The sequence below is a fragment of the Petromyzon marinus genome, chromosome 8 (assembly GCF_048934315.1).
Source record: "Petromyzon marinus isolate PM22_M1 ecotype Great Lakes invasive population chromosome 8, UKy_Petmar_22M1.pri1.0, whole genome shotgun sequence".
NCBI classification, from domain to species: Eukaryota; Metazoa; Chordata; class Hyperoartia; order Petromyzontiformes; family Petromyzontidae; genus Petromyzon; species Petromyzon marinus.
The window spans coordinates 18,932,636-18,960,263 of NC_133674.1; the positions used below are offsets into that span (position 1 = coordinate 18,932,636).

Genomic DNA, 27,628 nt, shown 5'->3' on the forward strand with positions numbered 1-27,628 from the left:
GCTCCTGGCTGGAGACAATTTCTGTCCTCTCCGGACTCATCACGTCACGCAAGTGTTTATTTTCTCACAACTTGAGAAATGAGTGGTGTGTGTGTGTGGTTTTCTTTTTGCAATCTCAACTCGGGGCTCGCTGTTTGTGAGAATCTGTGTCGGCACATGAATCATTAACCATAGCCATCCCACTCCTGTTGGACTTTACACTTTGGGGTCCTGAGATTGGAGTGAACGTCACTCTGCTGCCCTTCCTCTCACTCCTTTAAAGCTCCGTGGCTACACTGGTCGTGTCCTTTCTCTTTAACAAACAAAAAGCGCAGCCTCCGGTTCAAACAACATTCGGTGCCGTAAACAGTCAACACACACAAAGAAATTAGATTTGAATCAATCATGAATAGGATCCTGTCTCTGACCATCCTCATCTGTGCCGTCCTCTGCGCGGCTGCGAAAAAAGGTAAGTTACCATTTGGATTGTAATCGCACCTCTTGGCCCTGCTGTCAGCCTGCGGCGTGGCATTTTCGAGCGCCGTTCGTGGAAATCTGTATCGCTGCTGATGATGCGTGTTCTTTTTGAATGCTCTAACAGTTTGCCCATTGCGTTTTCGATCGCGGATTTTTTTGTGCCTTTCAAATATTTGTTTCATGTGTGAAGGCATTCGTAATAGTGCTGAACGATTTGGGGGAAATATCTAATTGGGATTTTTCTGACAGATATTGCGATTTGATTTGCGATTTGATTATTTAAAGTCAAGCTTCAGTTCGATATTCACTGTGTAATAGATTTAAAACATGTGATGGAACATTACCACATGATACCATCTAAATATAAATTGCTCTATATATTCTAATGCAATGTTGAGAACTTAAAAATATATGAATTTCTTCCAACATGTATTTATTAAAATGTTTTAATTGAAATAGAACAATAAAACATAGAACAGTTGTTAAGTTAAATAAATAAAGTTATAATAATACAAAATAAAACAATTACAATAAGAAAGTAATAGGACTTATCAAATCGAAAAAAAATCGCAGCCTTTGCGATTTGCTAATCGCATTGTTTAAAATTGCGATTTCTATTTGAAATCGATTAATCGTTCAGCCCTAATTCGTGAGTAGTCATTCGTCCAGCGCCTCTCGAATTGTTGACTTGTCTGCCAAAATCTTGCCAGTTATAAATGTCATTATTAATGTCATCTTTAAAAAACTGCTGGGAGCTCTTTTAAGACACCAAAGTGATTTCCAAAAGAAACGTGGGCTAACAAAAAATACATGAAGAAAACTTCATGCACAAAAAACGTCGAGCTGTCTTCATACAAGGCACACCCTGATAATTACTCGTGTTGGATTCAAATCGATAAGTACGAACAGTATAGAAATCGTCAAATACAAGTTGACGTATGAAACGCCAAAACACTCAAAATAAACTAATTGCAAAGTGTGGTTATGCCATAAAGTACACGTCATGCTGTACTGCTCTACGTTCTTGGAAATGCAGACTCTTCCGTGCCAGGGAGCACCGACAGAAACACCTTTCCACTACATTCCTACAGTGTCAGCCGAGCCATCGGAGGCTTTATTTTTTACCTACGTGACTTTACCGAATAGAACCAAAGGGTATGGATCCTTGCAGTCACGAAAGCTTCAAATCTAGAATAAATAAACAGCTGTTCAGATATGTTTCCCCCACCTCCGATTTAACACGGCCACGTACGGTGCGAAAGAGGTTCAGCACGCAGTAACGCACAGAGACATGCATGCTCATCTGAGTTCCCTTGCAGTGCAACGGGAATGGACATTCGACAATCCACTCTGCCACGTGTGCACACGACGTTGGGCTGCCGAGAGTAACCAGTCAGCACTGTCCCCGGCATCGAGATGGCATCGTTCCAAAGGGAACAGGGGGGGGGGGGTGGTTGACGGCTGAGCCTCAAATCCTCGCATAGTTGGGGCCCTTCTCTCAGGCCATCGTTAACTTGAAATCGTGGTTATTTTAATTGAGCACCCTTTTACATTCCACGCTGGATCACCTGGTTGACATGCCTGACTCAGTCAGGGCGCATTCACACGTTGGCTGATGCTGTTTTTAGTTTACGACACCCACAGAGTGGATATGGGGGGCGGGGGGGGCGAAAGGTTGCCGCAGTACGGAGTAGACACGGCGGCACTAGCGATTATCGTGGCGTTTTACCTTTACCCCAGCGGCCACGCATGGTCCAGGAGCCAGAGGTGGAGTCGTTACACCACCTACCTTGACTTCTGACCTCAACCAAATAGTACTCCCACTAATCAGGGTTTAACTCTCTTATCTGATAAAGCAACATTTTTTAAACAGTTTTTATTTATTTAATGAGCTGGACTTGCTTTCTTTTAGAAAGTGTTTTCTCAATAAGTGATGGATTGTATGTCTAAATGTCTAACAGTTACCCTTATTTCTTATTCCTTGGTTAGTTCGTTGCATTAGGGCTTCACTTATTCGGTACCAGATGATCACTGAGCTGTGGCCAATGGGTGTTATTTAATTTATTGTTCACCTTTATCTCAAACAGTGGCAACTGGAAGAAAATAACGTGATTGGTAATTTTTTTTCATAGAATTAGAAGTGAGTGTGAAATGTGTTTTTCATTCATCAAATGTAGCTTCATGACACAAAGAGGTTACGCAGAAAAAAACTTGTAACAAATGTCAATCACATGTTCAAAAAATAATCTACAATAATTCCTTCAAACACGAATACATATATAAATATTTGTTTCCAAAATCCATTTACAGGGACGTTATTTTCATGCAAATTGAAATGTTATGTGAATGTATTAAAGCCTATAGCAAAATTATTTAAAATGGTTATACGGGAGAGACAAGATGAATCATGGTTCAGCAGGTCGATGAAGCTAGACAATAAGCCAGCAGTGAGCCACTGAGGCAATTGTTAGAGAATTTGAATATGATAATTGTTAAAAATGTTATCTAAATATCTAGGCAAGTGTAATTGAGTCCCAAGATTATTTTCAGAAACATTCTGCACTGGGTTGTTTTAAGTTACACAATTATGGTCAATCACGCACACGACCAGATTCTGATGCACCCGCCCGCAGTGTTAATCCTCAACCCCGTGTCACGCGCCCCTCCCCCCCCGCCGACCCAGATGGCCCGATCTCGGGTCGCTGGCGCGGGGGACGTCGCTACACGTACGCCTACAGCGCCGGCGTGGCGACTGGGCCCGAGGCGACGGGCCCTGGGGGCCGGCACGTGGCCGGGGTGAGCCTGGACGGGCGCGTGCACCTCGCCGTGCTGTGGTCCAGCAAGGAGCAGCAACTTTTGAGCGTCGCGGTGAGTGGGCCGCTCGCTCGGCGCCGCGGGGAGTCAGCCCGACGGAGAAAGCAGGCTCACGTTCGAGCGCTTCATTGACGTTTTTCATTGCTTATGAATGTTATACGAAGGCGCGTGACAATAAGCTGCCACGCCACCCCGTTACCCCGACAACCAGCCAGCAATTCGATGAATCGTCATAATTTAGAGATTGTGATTCAATTCAAGAATTTGTTCTTTCTGTTGCTCTTTTTCCGTCTCGTTTGTATTGTTCATTTCGTTTAAGTTTGCACAGTTTAGTTTTCTTCTCTCCGCTAGCCTAAATGTAACGTTAGTACGTATATAAAATGGATAAATGTTTCATAAATTGGACAATTGAATTTCACACACTTGATTCAGTGCATGCATTGGAAGCGTTGGAATTGTTTTGAACCAAGGAATTGATGCATCGTTACATGCCTGTTTACACTCATACATTTGGCTCAAGAAATTTGCTGGACATATTCGGCAAACGCATCCAGACATTTATGCGGCCAGTCCCTCCACCATCACAACAATGCTGGAATGCACACTATGTTGAGAACATCAGAGGCCGGTGCACAGTTTGGGTGGATTACGCTGTCCCCCATCCACCATGCAGCCCAGATCTGGCGCTCTCATGTTTAATTTGTTTGGCTCCTCTGGCGAGATGGCCTATGTGGACAATGTATTTATAACGATGCCGTGGTACAGTATTCCCTTCGCAAACGTTTATTTGAAGCCGATTAAACGCTGGCCCTGATTCCTCATTGGTGCAAGGGCATAGAAAAGGTTGTAGGCTATGTTTAAAATTAGCCAAATGTACATGCCATTCCAATGAATGATTAACATTTTGTATCAGATCAATAAAAAGTTTTTGAGATACAAAAACAAGAGGCATTACTTTTGGACATCCCTTGGACAACCCTTCAATTGTATGCTCTTAGTTATTTGATCAGAGTTAAATTTGGTTTAGACTAATTATTTTTGTGAGGTAAAAGTGCCTTCACATATATTTCGGAAATTTTTCTAAAAAATATTTAGATTTTAATTTTATCTTCCATTGGAGTTGAATGTTACGTTTTTGTAGTCGACGTATATAAGCCAGAGAAACTGCAATTAAATTGACTCATTATTTTGGTTTTGTAGTGATATTTACGCTTGTTACTTTGCAATTTTCACTCAACCCAGGTTTCATGTTCCGCACATATTTTAACAGCACAATACAGTGAATAATATTGCTAAACTTGAACCCCTTGTTATGCACTTCGTGTTGATTGATGAGCCTAATTCCTGTTCAAGGAATCATCAAATGACGCGAGCGTGTGCCTTGCTCTCAGCTGAGCGACGTGCACTTCGGGAACGTGTCGGAGCGAGCGGCCAATCAGGACGCTGTGAGGGCGGCGGGCGGAGACGGAATTCTGGGAGCGGCCGGGATGAAGGCCCTTCAAGTTCCCACGCTCGTTCTCATCACCCAGAACAAGGTGAGCCAACGCCGCTCACCGGCACGCGTACCCGTGGGTGATGGAGCTGGAGGGGTGGAGGCGCATGAGAAGGATGGAGAGTCTGAGGTGACACCATGCGTCTTGGCAATACCCAACAGGGAAAACAAAATCTGCACTTGTTGTGTAGAGAAGCTGTAGCTTAGCTCCAGACATCTTGGTTACAGGTTCTTATCTGAGACTCAGATCACACGGTACTTTCTCTAAATCAATCCCTAAGATAAGAGCATCTATCCGCTTAAGGAATGTATAGCACATTATATGATTAAGGTAATGCAAGTTAAATTTTAACAAAAATAAAATACGAAGACGACGTACGTTTTACCATTAAAATGAAGTCAATTTGTCCCAACCCCTGTTCAGATGGATACAAATTTTCGTGGGTATGGGCTAAATGTATTATTGTTCGTCTTCCCAGTCTGCCAAGTGAGAGGGCTGGCAATAGCCCCCTACTCCCCTGTGGTGCAATATGCAGGTACACGCACCTGCCAGCTCACGAAAGCATTCGCTCAACCTTGCATTCACTCACCCACTCACTCACAAACTCACAACTCCAAATCCTCGGTCTCTGTGTGCCTGCGCACTCCATTCTGACCACAGCGGGTCGTGCTTTTCTGCTAAGTTGGGGAGCAATAGCCCCCCCCCCTCCCCCGGTCCCCCAGCATATGGTGGTGGACACGCCAGATTGCGTGAACTATCGTCACCGCATCCGATGTATGTACGTATGTATGAAGAACTCCTTTAGAACTGTACGTAGCCAACCGTGCTCATTTACCATTGTATGTTTGCACTCTGATCGTGCTTTTTGTATTGTTGTAAAGTTCTGACCTGCCCCAACTGGACATCAGTAAAAAAAAATAGCTTTACAGGTCATCGGATTCCTCCGGTATAAATAAATGTACTAATTCTGTGGTCGTTGCCGCGCGACTGCGGCGACGCGCAGGTGGAGGGGCTGTACGTGGAGCCGGGGGAGCCCGTGGTGGTGGAGAACTTGAAGCGGGGCCTTGTGAGCCTGCTGCAGTTCCAGCTGTCGAGCGGAGAGGCCACCGAGGTGAGACCCGCGGTGCCCTTGACGGTCACTGCAGGGGTAGGGGAGTGGGGGGGAGGAGGAGGGTACCACGAAGCGGTGTCAATTCTGGCGGGGGGTGGGAGCACTAAGGGGGCACTAACGAGTAATGGGAGGGGGGGGGCAGGTCCCCATGCCCACAGCCTCAATGTCGTACCACTTGCCGGTTGGCGAACGAAGACATTATAAGGTCGCGCTCATTACACACAAAGTGCTTGCCACAAATGAACCAGAATACCTTGCTGATCTCAACATGGCGCATAAACCATCACACGATCCCTAGTCATCCTCACAGCAGTGGCTTTTGACTGGCCATCGAACAAAGATGGTCGCCGCATCGTGCACTTTTAGATGCGCTTCTGCGGCCGTCTGGAACGCTCTCCCTTCCGATATTATGAAGCCACCGGAGCTATGCACTTTTAAATCTACATTGAAAATGTATTTCTTTAGAACTGTTTTTGTGTTTAGTTTAGTTGTCCTTCCAGTTGGCACGGTTAGCTATGTACTGTTGGATGAAGGCCTTCCAAGTCTATGCAGGTCATGAGGATTATTTGACCATACTGCACTATTTAGGTCAGAGCGGGCTGGTAGGGGGACGGATGGTGATGAAAAGGTCAGGACCGGTTCTGCATCATCTCCGATTAGCATGGTTGGCTACGTACGGTGCAAAAGAAGTTCAACATAATACAAATACAAAGATCCCCCCTATAACCTTAACAGACTTTTGGGGCAAGTTCTGTCAGCGAGCACCTATGAAGGCCGGCACGACACATGAAGGGGTGGGTGGCCAACACCACGCCCGGCCACCTTTGTCTCCCCAGTGGCGATGTTTACACACCACAACAGGTACTCATTTGAGGCTGAGTCGACCTATGGGAGGCCCAGTCCAGATAATAGTCACTGGTGTTGGCCAAGAGCACAAATCAAACTCGGGTCGCCTGGTTCGCAGCTCGCTACCCGCTACGCTAACATGCATCACGCACGCGCAATGTACGATGCACCGCTCACTGTGGGAATTAAGAGCGATGTCTCTCAAGTTTTTGTGCTCGTTCTGTTTTCTCTCGCGTCATCGTCTCAGATCGATGTGTCCGGAAAGTGCAAGGTCACCTACGAGGTCAATTCGGGTCAGGTGACCAAGGTCAAGGACCTGAAGAGTTGCAGCAACCATCAGAACGCGCCTTCCGCAACTAACAAGGTGCCGTTGCAGTGAAGGGATGTGATTTTATTGCATTAGCGTCAACAATAAAACATTTTGAAGGCATTTCTTTTTGCCTGGGTGCGGCGAGCAAATTGTACATGCACATCGCAGAGACGTATCATCGCTCTCTACTTTGTTCGAAGTTTTTGTGAGGCTTAAGATTTCATATGGAACAAATCATACCCTCCCCAGACATTCAATGAATTTTTGCACTTCACACGGTCACGATTCAAAAATACATTTTGGGTGTTTTTTTTTTTACCACTGTGCTGAATGATAGCGCCTGAAGTGGCGAGAGCGCCAATGAACATATGAATCAAAACACATTCATTCTTACGCACACGTTTCTATGAATGTAAACGGAGCTTAATCATTGACATCAGTCAATGCACTGTTACACCCAAAGGCGCCTTCAGGTCAAAGTAGAGCTTCTGGGCTGCACTTTAAGTTTTCTTCTCTCGCGAATTTGTGTTGAGTTCTTTCACCGTCTTCTTTGTATTGCTTCCATCTTCTGACTCGTTTGCACTATTTTGTCCGAGCACCATGAGTCCCAAACACAGAGTTATCACGTAATGTGCATAGCATTTATTTTCACACACGCAATTCAACGTGTGTATCGTGAGCGCCAGAATCGTCGTAATTTGAGTGAATGGATGCATCGTTGAACAAAACGCGGGAGGTGCCAGTGTCGCTGCATTCACACACTTAAAATGCGCCCAGTGGTAGGGCGGTCGTGGAGATTCGCGGTTAAAGTCCAGCAGCCGCCCTGGTTAATACTGCCATGTGTTTTGTCATCATCCTTAAAACATGGCATGCCCTCTGCGTTGAAGATCCCACAGTGTCGTTCTCAGGAGTAGGCCATTGTGTGTGCTCCAGCATCATGGTCCACATTTGCCATGTTTTAAATGTTACCCACAAGTTGATCATTTGGAATACGAGTGCAAGGTACTAATTTGAGTACCTTTCGAACTGCTTTTTGTGTTTAGTTTGTTGTCCTTCCCCCGCACCTCCGATTAGCACGGTTGACCGTGTACGGTGTGAAAGAAGTGCAACGCACATACACAACAACAAAAAGATCCCCCGTTTAGCTTATTACAGACTGTAGGGACAAGTGCTGTTAGCGAGCACGAGGGGGCGGGTGGCCAGCGCCACGCCCGACCGCCTTTGTCTCCCCAGTGGCGACGTTGACACACCACACCAGGTACTCATTTGAGGCTCAGTCGATCTAGGGGAGGCCCGGGACCGGTTTAGATAATCGTCACTGGTGTTGGCCATGAGCGGGAATCGAACCTGGGTCGCCGGGTTTATAGCACAGCGTGCTAACCGCTACACTACCGCTCCCCACATATATACATACGTACATATTTACACACCCTACTTCGAAAACGTAACAGTACCCTCCTGAGTAAAAAGCCACGCGACTCCCTGAGGATTTCCACTTGGCGTAATTCTCACAGCCCACGCGCGACATGCCACGTGGCAGCACCTGTGTGGAGCAGTGCAGGACTTGAGTGCTGCTGTAACAGAATCACAGGGCTGCATGAGATTGAGGGCAATCGCTTGCTGATAAGGCATGCTTACCCCCCACTGAACCTTGATCCGAGTTCAAGAGATGAAAGTCGTAAAAATTATATATTATTCTAAGCTTGTTCTTTGCTTATAATCCACAGTCTTTTTTCTACATCTTTGGCCATATGAATCACCCACTTGGCCACAATTCAGGGAAATGAAACACGTGGAAGAGAGCTCGGAATCGCATTATGACAAAAAGTCGTGAACTTTATGCCAAATTTAAATCAATTCAAATTGCAGTGTTTGAAGAGCGTGTGCAGGCGATGTAAATTGGATAATGTGCATCATACATATATACAGTGAACTATGGATGAACGTGTTAGACGTTTGACGGGCCAGTAGTCTAAACCAATGGGATTATCTTTCGTTGCAAGCTTCTTATTTAGAAATCAAATAGTTAATCTATAAATCGGCACATTTGTCCAGAGCTCACCTGCACAGGATATAATAGTTTATGGTTAATACTCGTTGACAATGAGCTGCTACCTATATACATCCACCTCCTGTCCACCTACTGGACGTCTGTGTAAATACGTATTTTGATTCTGACCTCCTATAGAAGTAATAGACGATATATTGACAATCATTGAAAGTAAGCGCGTTTGTGCAGGACGTGCCCCTCGAAGGGACAGTGGCCAGTGGTCAAAATTAACAATGGACTTGCGGCCAAAGGAGAGAACATATCCAGTGTGAAGATGGAGTGATTAAATCAGCTCGTGTGGAGGTGTCGGATGGATGGATTGTTGTGTCGCATGCCTGTGAGAGATAGCGACAACTTGGTTCGGGATGTGTTTAACCAGCAGTGGAGAGACCATGACTGATGATGAAGCTGAATACTCCGCCCCCCTCCTAGGTGCTCGGGTTAGAGTGGAGCCCAAAGAGTGTGGCGTCGTACACTTTTGAGAGCGGTTTGCTGAAGTCTGTTTCGCTGGAAGAGACGCACAGCATCACCCTCAACATGCGCACTGAGGTCGGGAAGACGGTGGTGAGCAGGTACGAAGGGGAAACTCGGCCTCGGTCTAAAACTAAACTGAACTAATTTTTATCTTGCCAGGTAAGGACCACTGAGCTATGCAGCTGTGTTGTCAGAAGCGACCTGGCCACGAATGATAGCTCAACTAAGTGGCTTATCACGTGGGAATGTACGGCAGCCGCATAATCTAAACGCACGTTTCTAAATGTGGAGGGGAAAAAACAAGAGGACCCGGAGAAAAATCCACACGACCACGGGGAGAAAAAAACACGCAAACTCCAAATATACAGCAAGCGTCAGGGTCGGGATTGAACCCACGACCTCCTGCATACCAGGCGAGGGAGAGAGAGAGTGTCACACAACGCTCTCGTGGTTATTGTCGCCAGATCCAACCGCGGGGATAATGAGTCAAAAGGGCAGAATGAGGCCCGTACAGTCCTTTCATTTATGACTGCACTGGAGGGTGCGGAGACTTGGGGGTAAATGGTGCCATGAACCAAAAATCGTCTCTGCCCATTGCCATGTTTCTTGCAATTGTCGTTAGGGCTACACATTTTCAATGTAAAAATACCAGATCCATTGTTATTGGTACCACACAAATAAAGGACACTATTTCTACTTAAAACCAATAATGCCCTTAATGAACTCAGGAAAGCCTCCCCAAGTCTTAAGACTTTTGTCTGGGAGAGTTCTCCATTTGGATGGTTGGCCAATTCAAATAACGAGTAACTTATGGAAGAAAACTGGAAAACCTGTAAAAAGCCCACAGTACGCAGACAAGACTCCGCAGAGTTACATTCAATGCTCCATCACCGTAGTGCCATCACCTGGCCACCTTGCAGCTCTTGCCGATATCAGAAATCTGAATCTTTATTTATACTTAAAGAATCCCACGAGCTTTGAAGCTCTTTTTCACAGATGTCCAGTAGGGGCGGGTCAGAAAGTTACAGCGACAAACAGTACGAAAGCTGATAGGAGTGCAAAGTATATGAATGGTAAGCAAGTCAATAAAAAAATAATGTGTATATATATAGCACCTGACACTCCCTGGCAGTCAGCCATCCAAGTATCAACCGGGCTCAGCCCAAATTTCGCTTCTGAGATGTGAACTTTGATTGGGACCGCGCTCACTCGTGTCCGCTCTCTCGCCACCAGCCTGCTCGTGCGTTCAGCCGTTCCCTCGCTTCCCCTTCCCCAACGCGTGGCGGCGCCCATAACTGGTGGCGCTTCCCCTCCGCATGCCCCGCTGCGCCGTGCAGGCAGCGGCTGGAGATGCTCTCGGCCGAGGGCGGCGCCAAGCAGCTGAAGGCCAAGACGGCCGAGGAGGCTTTGGCGAGCGCTGGCGGGCAGCACGCAAGCCGCCCACTGCCGTCCGGGAAGCCGCGCCACGAGTGCGCCAGCTGCCCCTCTGTAAGCGCTTGACTGTCAGCTTCCGATTGCCGCTGGACCGAGTGTCGCCAAATGCTCGAAGCGGAAAAAGTCGGCAAGCTAACGTCACTGGAACATGTATGAAGTACAGTAGTCTGACGGTTAATGGTTTTAATCCGTTCCACGGAAACTGCTGTGAACCAAAATCGCTATTAATCGAATTCACTTATAAGTTTAAAAGTAAGTTAAAATAGCTGAGTCTGCAAGAAAGCTGTTTCCACGACCAAAACAGAAAACATAATGTAAACAAAGCCGGTCGAGGTCTTAACGCTGAGGGCATGCCTCAGCCCCGACTTACAAGTGCTCGGATTGGCTGAAATTGCTAAACGACCGTTAATCAAAATGTTAATGTCAGTCGAAACCAGGGGGTCCTATGGGAGGCGAAACGTTAACCGAAAATCTGTTAACCGATGCCACTGTTAACCGATGCCACTGTTAACCGATGCCACTGTTAACCGATGCCACTGTTAACCGATGCCACTGTTAACCGATGCCACTGTTAACCGATGCCACTATTAACCGAGGGATGACTGTATTATCCGTAGGTAAACTGACACAGGACTTGGAATTGCTCCTAAATCTGTGTGATGTCCTCGTCCCGCATAGTTGGCAACACTGCTCTGCACACACCGCAGCTATCGCCCAGTGGCCTTCGCTTTTGGGGGGGGGGGAGGGGGTTTTATAATAGGTACGTGGTCAGTTGGTTTGGACGCGGCTCGGCATTCTCAAGGCTCCTGAGGCTGGCTTGTTTGCCTCTAGCCTAGAGACCCAAACAGAAACGAGTTTGCGATCTGTTTGCCAGACACCCCGTCCATAAATCACTTTGTTGGTCTGCTGTACGGGATCAGTCCGCATGAAGTACTGTCAGACTTTCGTCGAAAAACACGATCAGAGAATGAGTTGTCAATTTAGTGCGTATAAGCCCTGTGAAAGACAGGTTTGTCAATCCATTCGTTACAAACCCCATCAAATACCTACTAGACACTGCTCTCTCAGTCGATTGGCTAAATATATATCTTGCTTAAAGTTTACATATTTGTAATATCCATAGATCCCATCAGATACCAATTAGCCAGTACTATCTATTTACTACTCTGTCAATGCATTGCTTAAATACCTTATCAGAGACTTATTTATAAACCAGTTGCCTAGAGGCCCAATCAGTAACTAGTCTGACAGATATTCGTATGTAATTTGAAAAGTACAGCACAAGTTTAAAACTGCGTGTTGAGTTTGGGAAGCCATTCAATGGCATCTGGGGTTGCCAGATGGATTATATTTGAACCTCCTATAAAAGTGTTTGTGGGGCAATGATCGGTGATGTGAGTGATGAATCACGTTAGGGACGTCTGAGAGTGAGTGACCTAAAGACCCCATCAGTGACCAGTCTTTTGTTTAGAAACACCACCAGCAATCAGTATGTCAAGTGAGTTGTCGAGAGCCCGAATCGCAGACTGTTCCATCAATATATTGCTGAAAGACCACTTTAGATACCAATCTGTCAGTCTTGTATCCAGAAACACCATTGGTGACAGGCCTGTCAGCAACTGTTTATAAACCCCATCAGAGACAAGTCGAGCATGTTATTGTCTAAATAGCGCCCATCAATTAAGCGGTCTGTCGGTCGCTTCCCCAAAGACAGTCGCTTGCCTAAAGACTCCCTATTGATAGCCGCTGGGTGGTGGGGCTTCTCTGTAGGCAAAGAAGCAGCTGAGCGCCGTGAGGAGGCACCTGCACCCGGAGACGCTGTCGCAGACGGTCACCACGCGCAGCTTCCTCATGCTGGTGCGCGCGTTCCGCGGCGCCGAGTACGGCGAGCTGCTGCGGCTGCTCGAGGACGAACCCAAGGACACGCTGTGAGCTCGCGGAGGCGGCGGGCACGGCGCACCGCACAGGGGCCACGCGCTCGTATTGTGTCTGTGTGTGTGTGTTTGTCTCGTGTGTGTGCGGAGAGCGGTGTCGCGAGGTTCACAGCTGGCGCATCTGGCCAGTCATCTAAAGTCGACCCATGGCACCTGCTGGGTCCGTCCCCCGTGACCTCCTGCCAGCAGCGAGCCTTCGACACTTCAAATGGCCACAAAGTGCGCCTGGCCTGGCACAGGCGCCGTGCTGATGTCACCGTCACTTAGTGGCGAATGGCGGATATTGGTATCGGTGTAGAGCGATGGCGTAGCGGTTAGAGCGCTGCGCTACGAACCGGGTGACCCGAGTTCGATTACCGCTCACGGCCAACACCAGTGGCGATTATCTGGACCGGTCATGGGCCTCCCCTAGGTCGTCTCAGCCTCAACTGAGAACCTCGTGCAGTGTCTAAACAATGCTGCTGGGGAGACAAAACTGGTCGGGCGTAATGCTGGCCACCCACCCCCTCGTGCAACGTCCAAACCTTCATAAGTGCTTGCTAACAGCACCTACCCTACAGTCTATGAAATGCTGTAACGTCAGTGGCGGGTGATATTCAAACCGCTTACGGCCAACACCAGTGGCGATTATCTGGACCGGTCATGGGTCTCCCCTAGGTCGGTCATGGGCCTCCACTAGGTCGTCTCAGCCTTCAATAAGCATCTGGTCTGGTGTGTGATCATGACTATCATCAATCGTTCCATTGATGATCATCATCGTCCATCAATTCATTATTATCCTCATCCGATAATGCCATCAAATATATTTCGTTGTTATCAATCGAATTATCAACATTAATATTATTAAATACAGTAGTAATTGATTAAATAATCATGATTATTAACCACCCATCAGCACTAACACCATCATCGTCAAATATTATATGATCAAATTATCATAGAATCATCATCATATGATAATTTTAACATGATCCAACAATTAATTTCAGTCATCCTCATTGTCAGCCAGGAATAAGAACCATCGACTTGTCATCCAATCATCATTTTATCGATCCACCACTGCCATAGCCGTCATCATTAAAGCATTTGCCGCGCGCACGCCTCGCTCGCGTGCGCTTTCCCCGCACCGCCCGCCCAGGCTGCAGCTGATCGACGCGATGAGCGCCACGCAGACCGACGCGTCGCTGCGGGCGCTGCTCCACTTCCTCGACCTGTCCCAGGGGAGCATGGCGGAGGCTCACGAGCGCTTCCTCTACGCCTGCGCCTTCGCCACCAAGCCCTCGCAGCAGCTGCTCTCCGGCCTGCTGGTGAGCCCCCGGGGGCTCGCTCCCCCCCACCCCCCCCAACTGACACGGCCAGTTCGGTGGCGTGGCTGGCCAAGCGTGTTGGCGGTGCGGCTGCGCGAGGTGGTCCCACGAGCCGCAGGGTGGGGGGGGGGGGGGTCCCATGCTCCCAGTAATTACAAAGAGAGGACGTTGGAGAGGGGATGCCCCATCGCATTGCCTTGCATGGGAGTCCACGCCATCCACGCAATGCCACTGCATGCGGTGTTAATGCAAAAGTCTAGAAAAGCCAGAGTGGGACGCCACGGTGGCGAGATGTTAACTACCTCGCCTGGTATGCAGGAGGCCATGGGTTTGACGCCGACTGACGCCTGTGTATTTGGAGTTTGCATATCTATCTCTCCGTGGTCCGCATTCAGAATGAAAATCACGTGTTAAGAGTATTTGGCTGCTAGAAATTTCCACGTGGTAGCCACTTCGTTGAGCTATCATTTGTGGTCAAGTCGCTTCTGAAAACAAGCTGTATAGTTCAGTGGGCTTTACCTGGTAAAATAAAAACAGTTAAAGTAAATATTTTTGTATTTGAAATTGTTTAGTTTTTATTTGAATAGTTTTGTTTTTTAAATGTCCTGGGGTTCAGTAAGTAGCATAGTTATTCAGTGTGCACGTGATGCAACTGCACCAGGGCCCATAGGCCAGAGGGGTCCAGGCCCCGCTCTATGACATGGGGAGGAGAAATTGGAACGAGGGGCGGGGGGGTCCATGCCATTCCTTGATGGCATGGACGCCCCCCCAGGAGATCGAATCGGCGACCTCTGCATGACAAGTTCAAGCGTGCTAACCATCGCTCCACGGGTACATACGCTCAGACAACCGTATAATTTTCCAAGGCGTTATATTCTTACGGATTTGTTTGTCTCCGCGTCAGGACAAGCTGAAGTTGCCGATCGCTCAGTCGGAGACGAGCGACACGCTGGTGATCGTGATCGGGGCCCTCGTCGGGAAGCTGTGTCAGGCGGGGCAGTGCGATTCTGCGGTAAGAGCCCTCCGCCCCGTCCACATCTGCACATTGCAAACGCGCCGCCGTCCGCTCGCCAACAGCGGCGGCAGCAACTTCCCACGTCGTCTTTGTCCCCCCGCCCGCACCGTCCGCGTGCAGCCGGTGGTGGAGGCGCGGGAGCTGCTGTTTGCGGGGCTTGAACGCGCCGCCTCGGACACGGAGGGTCAGGCGTTCCTGCTGGCGCTCAAGAACACGCTGCTGCCCGACACGGTCGGCGTGTTCGCGCGGCACGCCGAGGTCGGCTCGGGCGCCAGCAGCGTCATCGCCATCTCCGGCCTCCAGCGGTTTCCCGATGAGCTCATCACGCCGGAGGTGCGGCCGACACAGACAAATATCCCCCCCCCCTTCCACCGTGTAACCTCCAGAGGCTGTTGGGGCAAGTGCTGTTAGTGAGCATCTATGAAGGCCGGCGCGGTACACACGATGGGGGTGAGTGGCCAGCACCACGCCCGACCGCCTTTGTCTCCCCGGTGGCGATGTTTGTACATCGCATCGGATACTCAAGTTTAAGCTGAATCAAACTAGGCCCAGGACCGGTTCAGATAATCGTTACTGGTGGTGGCCGTGAACGGGAATCACATTTGGGTCGTCGGGTTCGTAGCACAGCGTGCGAACTGTTGCACTACCGTTCCCCAGGTACAAACTCACATTTACACATGCACGTAAAGTTATGCACACACATGCACACGCAAGCAAACGTGCTTGCGTGTGCATTATTGAGGCCGGCAGGGCGTAGGTGTTGTGTCCAGAATCACGCCTGCCTGACTTTGTCTTCCCATTGTTTACTCGCTTCCCCACGTGCTCTTACACTGAGTAATGTTCGTCGTTAGGGGTGTCAAATAAATATTTATTTAATTCTCAGAGTGGTAATTGTGCTAAACGATGAGCCAATTTTTATTACGTGTTTTTTTTTTTTCATGGTGCCTTCAGCGTCCTGGCCGGGACTATTTTACAATTGCACTTGAGAAACCGCTTTGACGAGAGGCATCTGAAACCCAGACGCAATTACCAGGGATCCCCGCAGCGCTGGCTCAGGGTCTGCGACCGCTGAGCCGGCCGGGGCTCCTCCGCAAGCCGCTGACTTGCGCGGAACGCCGCGGCCGCCGCCGCCGCTGCTTCTGCTGCTGCTGCTGCCGCCGCTGCAGGTGCGGGCGGCGCTCAACAGGATCTACCACCAGAACCGGCGCGTGTACGAGAAGACGGTGCGCGTCGCCGCGATGGAGCTCATCCTCACCAAGCAGCCGTCCCTCGAGGAGGTGCGCAACATCCTGCTGTCGGTCGGCGAGCTGCCCAACGAGATGTCAAAGTTCGTGGTGGTGCGCATTAACGACCTCCTGCACTTCCGCCACCCGACCAGGTGCCCGTGATATCTCCCAACCCCCTCCGCCGTCCCTCCTGCCACACTTATCCCCCCCGACCCCCCGCTTCACTCCCTCCCTCCCACGCCTATTCCCAGTGCTTGCTTTCTCACTGGTTACTGGTAGGCTGGAGTGAGGAAACGTGACTCCTCGTATCGACGGCCATAACGAGAGGTATGCTGGACGTGGCGTGCCGCGAGCTGAAAAATACTGACCTGGTCACTGAGCCGGACAGACCCTGCTGAAATGAAACCCTGCCTACCAATCTTCATTTTTCCCTTCTAATGTGCCATCAACCAATTCGCTCAGTTGCAGGGGAAATCCTATTTCACCACATTCACATATTTTGCTATCTTTAGTCCCGCCCACTTACCCTTGGGTTGTACCCACCTCAAATGTAGAAAACCTTTGGCTACAGTAGCTCTCACGCTACATTTCTTCCTGCCTCAGCAGTCCGCCTGCTGTATTTTCTTCACCTGAAGACGATTGCTTGTGTTGCGATCGAAACGTCGTGATCTATTAGTTATTTATCTATCTACGTGACTTCACCAAAAGAACCAAAGTGTATATTTTGCTAATTTAATCTGTAAAGATAAACGTGGGCGTGGATGGTGTTGCATTGGTCTGCCACATCCGGGTTACTTCTCCGATGTGCGGAAAGTTGCTGAGACCGGAAGGGTGGAGCATCGGCAAATAACAGCACGGGATAAACAAGATACAGTCCGCATATATTTTTAACACGTAGCTTTTCACGAGACCAATATCATTATTCGGAATTTAGTGTCGGATCATTTGAGAAAAAATGTCTTTTGCCACGCGACACGGCCAATTATAAAATGTGTCACGTCAACAAACGTGGCAATTTATGACTGCTTCAGCACAGACATTTAGTGACTGGTTCCAGACATTTTTTCTGGAAGTCACAACCAGCATCATCAGGCAGTTGCCAGAATTGTGAAAATATCTTCCAATCTAGATGAGATTATACAAATGAGACGAAGGAATTGCTTCCCGAGACAAACTGCGACCCCGAGGCGATGTGCGTCGCGCCCTCGGGGAGTGCATCTCGACGGGGCTGCCCGTATGAGCGCGTGCGTGTCCATGTGGCGAGCAGCCAGGTGATCAGACAGGTGCTGCGAGACCCCATCGTGCACAACTACGACCGCTTCGCCAAGACGGGCTCCTCCTCCGCCTACTCTGGCTTCATGTCCGGTCAGTGGGAGAGCGCACGCACAGCGAACGCCCATCAGGCCCACACCCCCCCCCCCCCGCCCTCTCCACACCCTGTACAGAGAATTGTTACGCGGTCCCGGTAATTCTGTGCAGCCCCTAGATTTTATTGGTCACTTTATAAGTGACCTCTTATTAATGGTCCTGTGATAATATAAAGTCGTAGAGCAGCGATGTAGTGGTGTTCACGCTGCACCTTGAACATTTAGGGCAATGGCCTTTCTCCATAATAGGAGTGTGAGGGCGATTTCCAAATAAACATAGCTTAGTTTATTGCTGTAATGATTGATTCGTATATGGAAAGATTCGTATAAATCACAATCCATGTATACAATTGTCGGTTGGAAAAATAATGTTTGATTGCTATACATGGTATATGTGGGGGGAGGGGGAGATGGTAGCACAGTGGCATGCGGCACTGCGCTATACACCTGGTGACCTGAGTTCAATTCCCAGCCATGGCTAACTTCAGTGCCAAGTGATAACTGAACCAACCCTAGGCATTCTCGTCCTAAGCGCACTCTGACCAGTCGCTGTAACTGATATGGAATAGGGAAGCCTCCATCAAAACTTGACAAAATCAAAACGACCCGATAATTACTCAATTAGGATAACGGATAGCAATCATCGCCCCCCTACTGGCAGACTAATGCACGTTTGCAGGCCAGGTGAGAAATTCAACATACAGTGTGGGCCATAAGTAAGTACCGAATTTGGTTTGCCTGTAACTTTTGAAAAATAAAATGAAAACACAAACTCTAAATAATAGAAAATTAGTTGATTCATGGAGACTCCATATAATTACATATGAAACCTGCAAATCTGTTTGTTGACGAAGCCGCTCAGGTGAAAATGAGCTTCATCTGACATTAAATTTGTATTGAAGCATCGTCTTGGTCTGCAAGTTCAATGAAAGTACACGAGTACTCTAGGAGGCTTTGATGGTCTCTGGCTTGCAATTCTTGCACCGGCTGAATCTTACATGGAAAAAGACGCAAGCCCTGTACCAAGATTCGCCGCAGCGATCCCCAATTGAGAGGAGCGTCTCCTCGGGGTTCTCATTGACACTCTCCCTTACCTTGCTCAATAGAAGTCGGAGATTGACCGGTTCGAGATCTGCCAACACGACGCTTTTTATCCACCATTGGTCCCGATTCCCGAAATCGAGAAATCAACGCCCGAGTACAGTGTGGAGTTGGAGCCGAACGGCTCTTAAAATATCTGCGAAATCATTTTCATATCCAGCAGTCTATGGAAAAAGGCTGTACATTTTAATTATATATACTATAAAATTAGATTATGTGGTTTAAAAAAGAGTAAGCAATTCTGTGCCCATATAAACCAAATCTCAAAAATGTTAAATTATTGACTATTGTTTTAAACCTCTGTAAAGTGCAACAATTAACTAAGTGCCCATAAAAAAGCACAGAGGATTAAGTTCAGTTGGATTTCATCCAGTTAACTGCAGGAAATTGAACTGAATTCATGCACTCAAGTACAAAAAAATCACCGGATCGATCTTAGCTCTTTTAAACCCCTCCCCACACCGTGTGAAACCAAGCACCCGTTTTTGGACTGACGAACGTTTTGAGTGAAACGGGAGGGGCGGCATCGTGAAATGGAAACGTGGAATCGCCTCGCAAAATGCTCTTGGGCAATGTATAGTCGAGGTGTCCCTAAAAAAAACATTGACTGTCCCGTCATTCGGTACAGAAACCAAGGACATGACCAGCACGTACAGCCTCAACATCCTCTACTCCAACTCCGGCATGCTCCGCAAGAGCAACATGAACATGTTCCTCTTTTCACACGAGGCCCAGCTGCACTCTGTGCAGGTGAGTGAGTGATTGAGCGATGGCTGGGTGGTTACTTAGTTGGGCGGTTAGGTAAGGTGACTGAGTGGGTAGCTGAATTGGTGGCTGAGTGGGTAAGTTGGCTGAGTGGCTGGTTGGGTAGATAACAGGGCAGGTGGTTTAGTGGTTGGCTGGGTGGGTAGTTTGTTGTTCTTCCCCTGCACCCCCTACGTACGGTGCGAAAGAAGTGCAACATACATACTTACATACATAGTTGGTTGAGTGTATTTGACTCAGTGTTTGGCTGAGTGGATGGCTGGGTTGTTATAGCTCTGCAGGTTACAGGCTGCTGCAGGGCTACGTGGCAGGCAGCAGAAGGAGGTGCATCAAAATCCATTATTGTACAGTACTTCTAACCAATCCACACTGACCAGCCCAAACCAATCTCGCGACTTTGGGGAAGGCCCTCACCTGGCAGCAAGAGGATTTAAAACTAAAGTGGCTGTACATCTGTGCGTGCATGTGAATGCGTTTATTTATTGACCAGGTGTCGCTGGAGGCTCAGGGACTGGAAGGGCTTATTGCGGCCACGCCGGACGAGGGAGAGGAGGAGCTGGACTCGATGGCGGGGATGGCGCCCATCCTCTTCGACGTGCAGCTGCGTCCAATCACCTTCTTCCGCGGCTACGGCGACCTCATGGCCAAGATGTGGGAGGCCACGGGGGAGCCGACCTCCGCCGTCAAGGGCATCATCCTGCTGATCGATCACTCGCAGGTGAACGGTGTGAGACGTGAGCAAGCGAAGAGAAAGATTCGGGAGCCCCTAGGAGCTCAAGGGGGGGGGGGCCCAATTCATGAAAAAAATATGGATACACCTAAATACCGGTTTGCATAAAAGGCAAATTAAACTCAAACTATAAACTGTTTTTATTTTACCAGGTAAGGCCCACTGAGCAATGTGGCTTCTTTTTCAGAAGTGACCTGGCAACGAATGATAGCTCAACGAAGTGGCTTAATGCGTTGAAATTTATAGCAGGCAAATACTCTCAAAGCATATAGTTTCTAAACACGACCACGAGGAGAACATGCAAATCCCAAATATACAGGTGTCAGGGTCGGGATTGAATCGCCGACCTCCTGTATATCAGGCGAGATAGTCGACATCTCGCCACCGTGGCAACCATTTTTTTTTAAGTCTCGTTAATCTCTCTCGCGATCGTCTGTCCTGCAGGACTTGAGCCTGCAGTCAGGGCTGCGTGCAGACGTTGAGTTTCAAGGAAGCCTGGCCATCGACATCTCGGGCAGCATGGACGTCAGCCTGTGGAACCGCGAGTCCAAAACCATTGTGCGCAACAAGTACGTCACTTAGAGGAGGAGAAATAATCATTTTAATTCGTCGTTGTCATGTTCAGCGCTTTGTTGATTCAATGCTGCTGGATGGAGGAGTCCCCGTGCCACGTGGGTCATGGGGGTTGTTCGACCATACTTTGCCATCCTGGTTCAGCGCGGTTTGGTGAAGTGTGGACGACTAGGACTGCATCGGATATCAGTGGACAGTCTTGTTAGCCATGCCCGGATAAAGAACTCAGGTTGCCAAGCTTGTAGTGTAGTACGCAAATCACTATGCCGCTACACCTGTGGTGGAAATTCAACATTCATGTAATGCTGTGTGGAGAGTGGGCAGGGTAGAAGGGACGGTGGGGGGCTTGGGGGCAGTGGGGCGCAGTGGTTCACACACCGCAACATTCACATAATGAACTAAGTTTGATTCCTCGTCGCGACTGAGGCGTTTTTTTCAACTTTTTTGAGTCATCCAATTAGTCGAGCAACCAAACTGATTTCTGGTAGAGTAATCGATAAACGGGAAGCCCACGCTGGAATATAAATTCCACAAGCCACGGTCGATCGGTAACGTGTTTGCATCAACTCACTTTTCCTCGAGTAATGTGTTATGGTGATGCCTCTCAGCTTGTAATATAATAATAAACTATCCTGTGTTTGTCGCACGCACCCACTAGGGGTGCCTTGATGCTGTCCGGGGTGGTCACCGTGGCGCTGGGCCACCTGCAGGTGAGCAGCGAGCTGAGCGCCGAGGCGGCGGCTGGCATGGACTTCACCACCACCGTCAAGTTCAACTCCTACCCGTTCCTGGTGTGCATGCAGATGGAGAAAGACACCTTCCCCTTCAGGTGCGGGAGGACCGTCAACGTACACAACAATCATTTTTAAAGACTTCGTGGACAAACGGTGGCCGGTTGGTCGGTTGGTTCGGAGGTCGGCGCGGTGAGCTGGCACCGTTGAGATCCCCAATTTTGAATACATGCGGCGGTTACCTTCAATGACACCACGTTCTCAAGCGCGGTGAGTTGATGGCCTCAGCCCGGTCGTCACCAATCACCGTGGAAGTGAAAATGTTGAAAATAAACATCACATTAAATTTGTTTCTTCATCTTACTTGGCACAATTTGAGCTCTTAAGACTTTTAAATTATCTTCTTGACCGTCATGTGACACACATGTCGTGGCAGGGTGGGTGGGAAAAGTGCTGTCCCCAAATTGTGTGTACCCGATGTCATTTGAAGAGCCATCAGAGGTGTAGCTCTAATACCGGTATTGTGGGCCGTCCTCTAACACGAATGTCATGATGATGTCTTGGGGCCCAACAGGGAGGTGCTCACACAGTCGGAGGAGGTGTCGGGGCTAAAGATCCAATACAGCGCTCGCAAGGGACGATCCATCCTCATCCCGGGCTCCGAGTACCCGCTCCACCAGGACAACTCGGCCATGTGCCGCCGCATGCACCAACCCGAGGACAGTGAACCCGAGTGGTTTTGAGGCGCACACCCACCCACCCACCAACCCACCTACCCACCCACCAACCCACCCACCAAACCCACCTACTCACCCACTAACCCACTCACTCACCCACAAACTCACCAAGTCACCCACAAACCCACCCACCAACCCACTCACTCACTCACCCACAAACCCACCCACCAAACCCACCAACCCACCCACCAAACCCACCAACCAACCCACCAAACCCACCCACCAAACCCACCAAACCCACCAACCCACCCACCAATCCACCCACCAAACCCACCAACCCACCCACCAAACCCACCAACCCACCCACCAAACCCACCAACCCACCCACCAAACCCACCAACCCACCCACCAAACCCACCGACCCACCCACCAAACCCACCCACACTCACCCACCCAACCCTTGGCCCCCCTTGGCCTCCCCCAGCCAGTGGCGGCGCTCGGCATGAAGCAAATCAAGGAAATGATCAGCGCCCCAAGCAGCTCAAGAGTGGCCCACCTCCCCCACCTCCCGGATTCGTGGCAGAAATAGGGGCGAGCAGCTCAAATTCAAATCCAAAAAACCATAGCAAGCGAATTGACGTACGACAGCAAAGATTTCTGCCTCGTCCCTGTCTTCCAAGTGGGGTATTGTGTGTCAGGCCACGTATTGAGCGTTTATTCTCTCAAGCTCCTGGAGATGCCTACAATAGCGTGTGACGAAAGCTTGAGAGGGGGAATGCTTAACACGCGGCCTAACCTGGAATACCGCACTTGGATTAGGAGTGGCTGCGATAAAGTGCTCATCAATGTGCTCATCCCTTCTCTCATCTAACACCATTATTGTCTCCTTGTCTGCATCTTTTTCATTTCACTGCTTCTCCATCTCATCTGCATCTCGAGTTCTCTCATGCCACTACATCTTTCTATCTTTTGTCTGCATCGCTCTACATTCTCTACATTTTCTGTCGCCCTGCAACGTCTCCATCCCATGTCGAAATCGCTTCTGTTATCTCACGGGGATGTTAGAAGTGGAAAGTGGTGAGGGGAGTGAAGGGTGGAAAGGGCCCAAAAATAAATCTGCTTAGGGTCCCCCTCCTCTCCCCCAATCGGCCAGCACCAGCGCTGCCCCTTGCAATCCCTTTAGCCGCACAGCCACACACACCAACAGCACGCGGTGACCACGTGGTGACCCTGCGGTGACCCTGCGGTGACCACGTGGTGACCCTGCGGTGACCACGCAGTGACCCTGCGGTGACCACGCGGTGACCCTGCGGTGACCCTGCAGTGACCACGCAGTGACCCTGCGGTGACCGCGCAGTGACCCCACGCGGTGACCACGCAGTGACCCCACGCGGTGACCACGCGGTGACCTTGCGGTGACCCTGCAGTGACCACGCAGTGACCCTGCGGTGACCGCGCAGTGACCCCACGCGGTGACCACACGGTGACTCTGCGGTGACCACGCGGTGACCCCACGTGGTGACCACGCGGTGACCCTGCGGTGACCACGCGGTGACCCTGCGGTGACCACGCGGTGACTCTGCGGTGACCCTGCGGTGACCCTGCGGTGACCGCATGGTGACCCTGCAGTGACCACGCGGTGACCCCACGTGGTGACCAGGCGGTGACCCTGCGGTGACCACGTGGTGACCACGCAGTGACCCTGCGGTGACCCTGCGGTGACCCTGCGGTGACCACGCGGTGACCCTGCGGTCACCCTGCGGTGACCACGCGGTGACCCTGCGGTGACCCTGCGGTGACCACGCGGTGACCCTGCGGTGACCACGCGGTGACCCCACGCGGTGACCGAACGGTGGCCCTGCGGTGACCACGTGGTGACCCCACGCAGTGACCGTACGGTGACCCTGCAGTGACCACACGGTGACCCCACGCGGTGACCACGCGGTGACCCTGCGGTGACCACGCGGTGACCCTGCGGTGACCACGCGGTGACCACGTGGTGACCTTGCGGTGACCACGCGGTGACCCTGCGGTGACCCTGCGGTGACCACACGGTGACCCTGCGGTGACCACGCGGTGACCCCACACGGTGACCGCACGGTGACCCTGCGGTGACCCCACGCGGTGACCCCACGCGGTGATCACGTGATGACCCTGCGGTGACCGCGCGGTGACCCCACACGGTGACCACGCGGTGACCCTGCGGTGACCACGCGGCGTCCACGTGGCATCCTCCAAGGGCCACCTGACAAAACGACAGCAACCGTAGTTTTCACAGATCGCACCGAGATGATGTTCTGTTTACTTTACTAAACTCGAATGCCAGGCAACTGATAGAGGTGTCATATTTTTGTATTATTAGATGCACTTTTTGCCCTGTATCTTATAGCAAAAAGTTGGGGATGCGTCTTATAATCCGCTACGTGTGAGAGTGTGTGTGTGTGTGAAAGAGACCAGATATATATGTAACTTTATTGACAGCGGGCACAAGTTTTGGGTGGGACTTACATTCCGGAGTTCCTTGTAATCTGGAGAATACGTTAACGGAAAAAATAATGCCTATAACAACTCAAATTTGTTATTAACACTGCCCTATTATATATAGATATAAACTGTACAGTGATTCTCTGCCCTGCAGGTCTACTGCCCAAATTTTTGTTTCTGAGGCAGTGTTAACGATGAATGTGGCGAGTTTCATTCATATTTCTGCTTGTACACCATTGCCACCTGTTTTAGGAAAAAAACAAAACGTGCGATGCATTTATTTTTATTCATCCAACCACGGGGGGGAGGGGGGATGTACAACTTCCGCGATAGGTGAGTGGTGCATAACGTAGCATTATGTGGTACGGTGCGTCAGATCCCTTTTCTTTGGGGAAGAAAGGGGGAAAAGGGAGGGGATCGGTCTCATTTCAAGTTCAGTCACGTAAACTCAGGGTCTCTGGAGTGACATTCACGAGCGGGCCGCAGATCTGGGTGACCTCCCCTGTTCCTCAGTTTCAATCTCGGGTTTTCTAAAGCTGCAAGGGCGAATGTGGAGTTATGCCAGAGGGTGAATGAGGAGGGCCCCATGATTCTTCCAGGAGCTCCATGCGATGCATTTCACGTGATATACAAATGCATTGCCAGTATTTCTCAGCAACAGCAGGCAAGATCTTACCCTCCACACTGTTTGATCTTTCGTTCAGTCCCACCATCCTGCAATCTTGGTCCATCTCCACACGTCATCTCGGGGCGTGTTCAAGTGGCTATTTTCAATTTCTCTTGAGAAGCACCGAGTGCATGATTAAGTGGAAACATAATCAGCAACAGATTACTCAGCCTTCCAAAACTGGAGTTGTTTTGTCGTTTTTTTTTTCCATCCAGGCCAGCTCAATTCTCAAGTCCCGTAACACTTCATTCTGTCAGAACTCACAAGGGCAGAACACGCTTTCTCACATAACACTTCTAACACCTTGCTCCATCCAGTCGCAGCGCAGGCAGGATTATATAATCACCCCAAGGATCTGACAACAGTACATAGACATATATAGCTCATGCATCGGCATGGATCAGACAGTGACCTGCCAAGGTCTGTTCTTTGGGGCAAAGTCGGTGGTGATGTTTAAAGAGAAAACATTGGTCGTGATATGTACGGACCTTTTTGCAGCCAAATAGTGGACGGAGGCCTCCCAAAACCTTTCAGTCGTGGGGATTTTTTCACCATATTTTACCATTCTGGTCAGCGCGGGCCTACGAAGAGAGTGAGCGGTTCGCTTCAGAAGTCACCCGCCGCTGACGTTAGCCGTGGCCGGCGCTCACGCTTGGGGCAGCATTTTATTTCTCTTACGTGTTAACAATGTTCGACTAGCGCGGGGATTTCTGTCCCTAAAATAAACGATTCAGCCCCCCTATCCGCACCCTCCCGCCGCAAGCTTCCCACGTAAAAAAAAATGTGTTTTGATTCAGGGTCGCATTGCAATTCAAGAATGGAATACTTTTTATTTTGTTTTTTTTTACATTTTGCTGAATATATAAGGAGCGCCCAGAGGTCATGGGATCCCATTTTATTCAACGGATACAAATCGAAAAAAAGAAGTTTTTTTACAAACGTGATGCGATGTATTTGTCATAGGATGAAGAATCGATGCATCAGTGCATCGTTGCAGCCCAACTCGAGCAGACCTCTACATTTGCAATGGAAACCGTGGCGGGAATTACTTTCAAATGCACACGTTTCACGTTGCCAGTGAACTATTTGGCAACGAGACGAATGCAGTGCGGTATGACCCATATTTATCTTGTATTTCAGCCACTCATTACAGAGTGTTTGTACAGTATTGAACATCAAACTGGCACCATGAGTTTTCTGCTGACTGAGGCATTTACAATTTCAAAGGCAGAGTGTATTATTTGACAATAAACCCAGGAAATCATGAGTTCAATTCTTATGAGTAAAATGATAGCTATGAGCACACGATGTTCACTGACAGCAAAACGGAAATAGCAATGGAAATTAATTTTCATTGTAAATAAGGTGTGCTATTTGCATATGCATAGTTATTTAATATTCTAAAATTTACAGCCACGGGTAGGAATATATTTTAAGTTTGGAATGTGTCAAGGAATATTGCAGTGATGTTTGTGTAACGATTACTGTAAAAAAATATAATGATTCTGAATGCGATTGCGATATAAACAAACGCTATATGCAACAAACTAAAAATTCGAACATTTAATATAAAACGAGCAAATATTAATTTCTTAAATATCACACTGCAAAGGGTGCACGAGTTGTAATGGTGAAACGAGGTCGTATCCAGCAACACGTCCTGAGATGTACCGTCACGTGCAGCTTAAAACTTGCGACATCCTGGAGGCGAAAAAAGTGTTACAATTCGACAAAAAGCGGCAGACATTCCAACTAATTTTGGCAGCTGCGTAGAAGATTCAAGTCTTGTTTACATCGCATTGTGACACAAGTGCTGGCGAGAGAGAGTTGGTTGGATCTTTATATATTTTTTCTTGTACAAAAATTATTTGAGTCAATAAAAACCAAAAGGAAAAGCCCAGTCGTGGTGTGAATTTGACTTGGAAAGTGGAAACTGCCACCGACTGATGGGCTTTGACGCCAAAAGAACGAGCACGTGACTGCACGGTAATGTTGCCAAAACTAGTTATTAAATTTAGATTAAAAAATTTGTATTTACATATCATTAAGGCACGCTAAAAATA

General features: G+C 49.0%; 1 protein-coding gene across 1 annotated transcript; it reads left to right on the forward strand.

Moving 5' to 3' along the window:
- On the forward strand, positions 1–27,460 carry LOC116940336 (microsomal triglyceride transfer protein large subunit-like). The gene is made up of 18 exons (XM_032950032.2): positions 1–448; positions 3,140–3,324; positions 4,662–4,805; positions 5,767–5,874; positions 6,968–7,084; positions 9,513–9,652; positions 10,892–11,042; positions 12,759–12,916; positions 14,061–14,229; positions 15,134–15,241; positions 15,365–15,577; positions 16,411–16,622; positions 17,738–17,835; positions 19,567–19,688; positions 20,194–20,421; positions 20,878–21,002; positions 21,665–21,835; positions 22,312–27,460. The coding sequence occupies exons 1-18, from the start codon at positions 385–387 to the stop codon at positions 22,478–22,480; spliced, it is 2,682 nt and encodes an 893-aa protein (XP_032805923.1). The 5' UTR covers positions 1–384; the 3' UTR covers positions 22,481–27,460.
- Positions 27,461–27,628: the final 168 nt, after the last annotated feature.

What these genes read in the sequence shown, in the direction of transcription:
- LOC116940336 (XM_032950032.2), top strand. Translation starts at nt 385, where the DNA reads ATGAATAGGATCCTGTCTCTGACCATCCTCATCTGTGCCGTCCTCTGC. An exon ending in GGGAAGACGGTGGTGAGCAG is followed by an intron (nt 9,653 to 10,891) that starts GTACGAAGGGGA and finishes TGCGCCGTGCAG; the next exon opens with GCAGCGGCTGGAGATGCTCT. An exon ending in GACGAACCCAAGGACACGCT is followed by an intron (nt 12,917 to 14,060) that starts GTGAGCTCGCGG and finishes CCGCCCGCCCAG; the next exon opens with GCTGCAGCTGATCGACGCGA.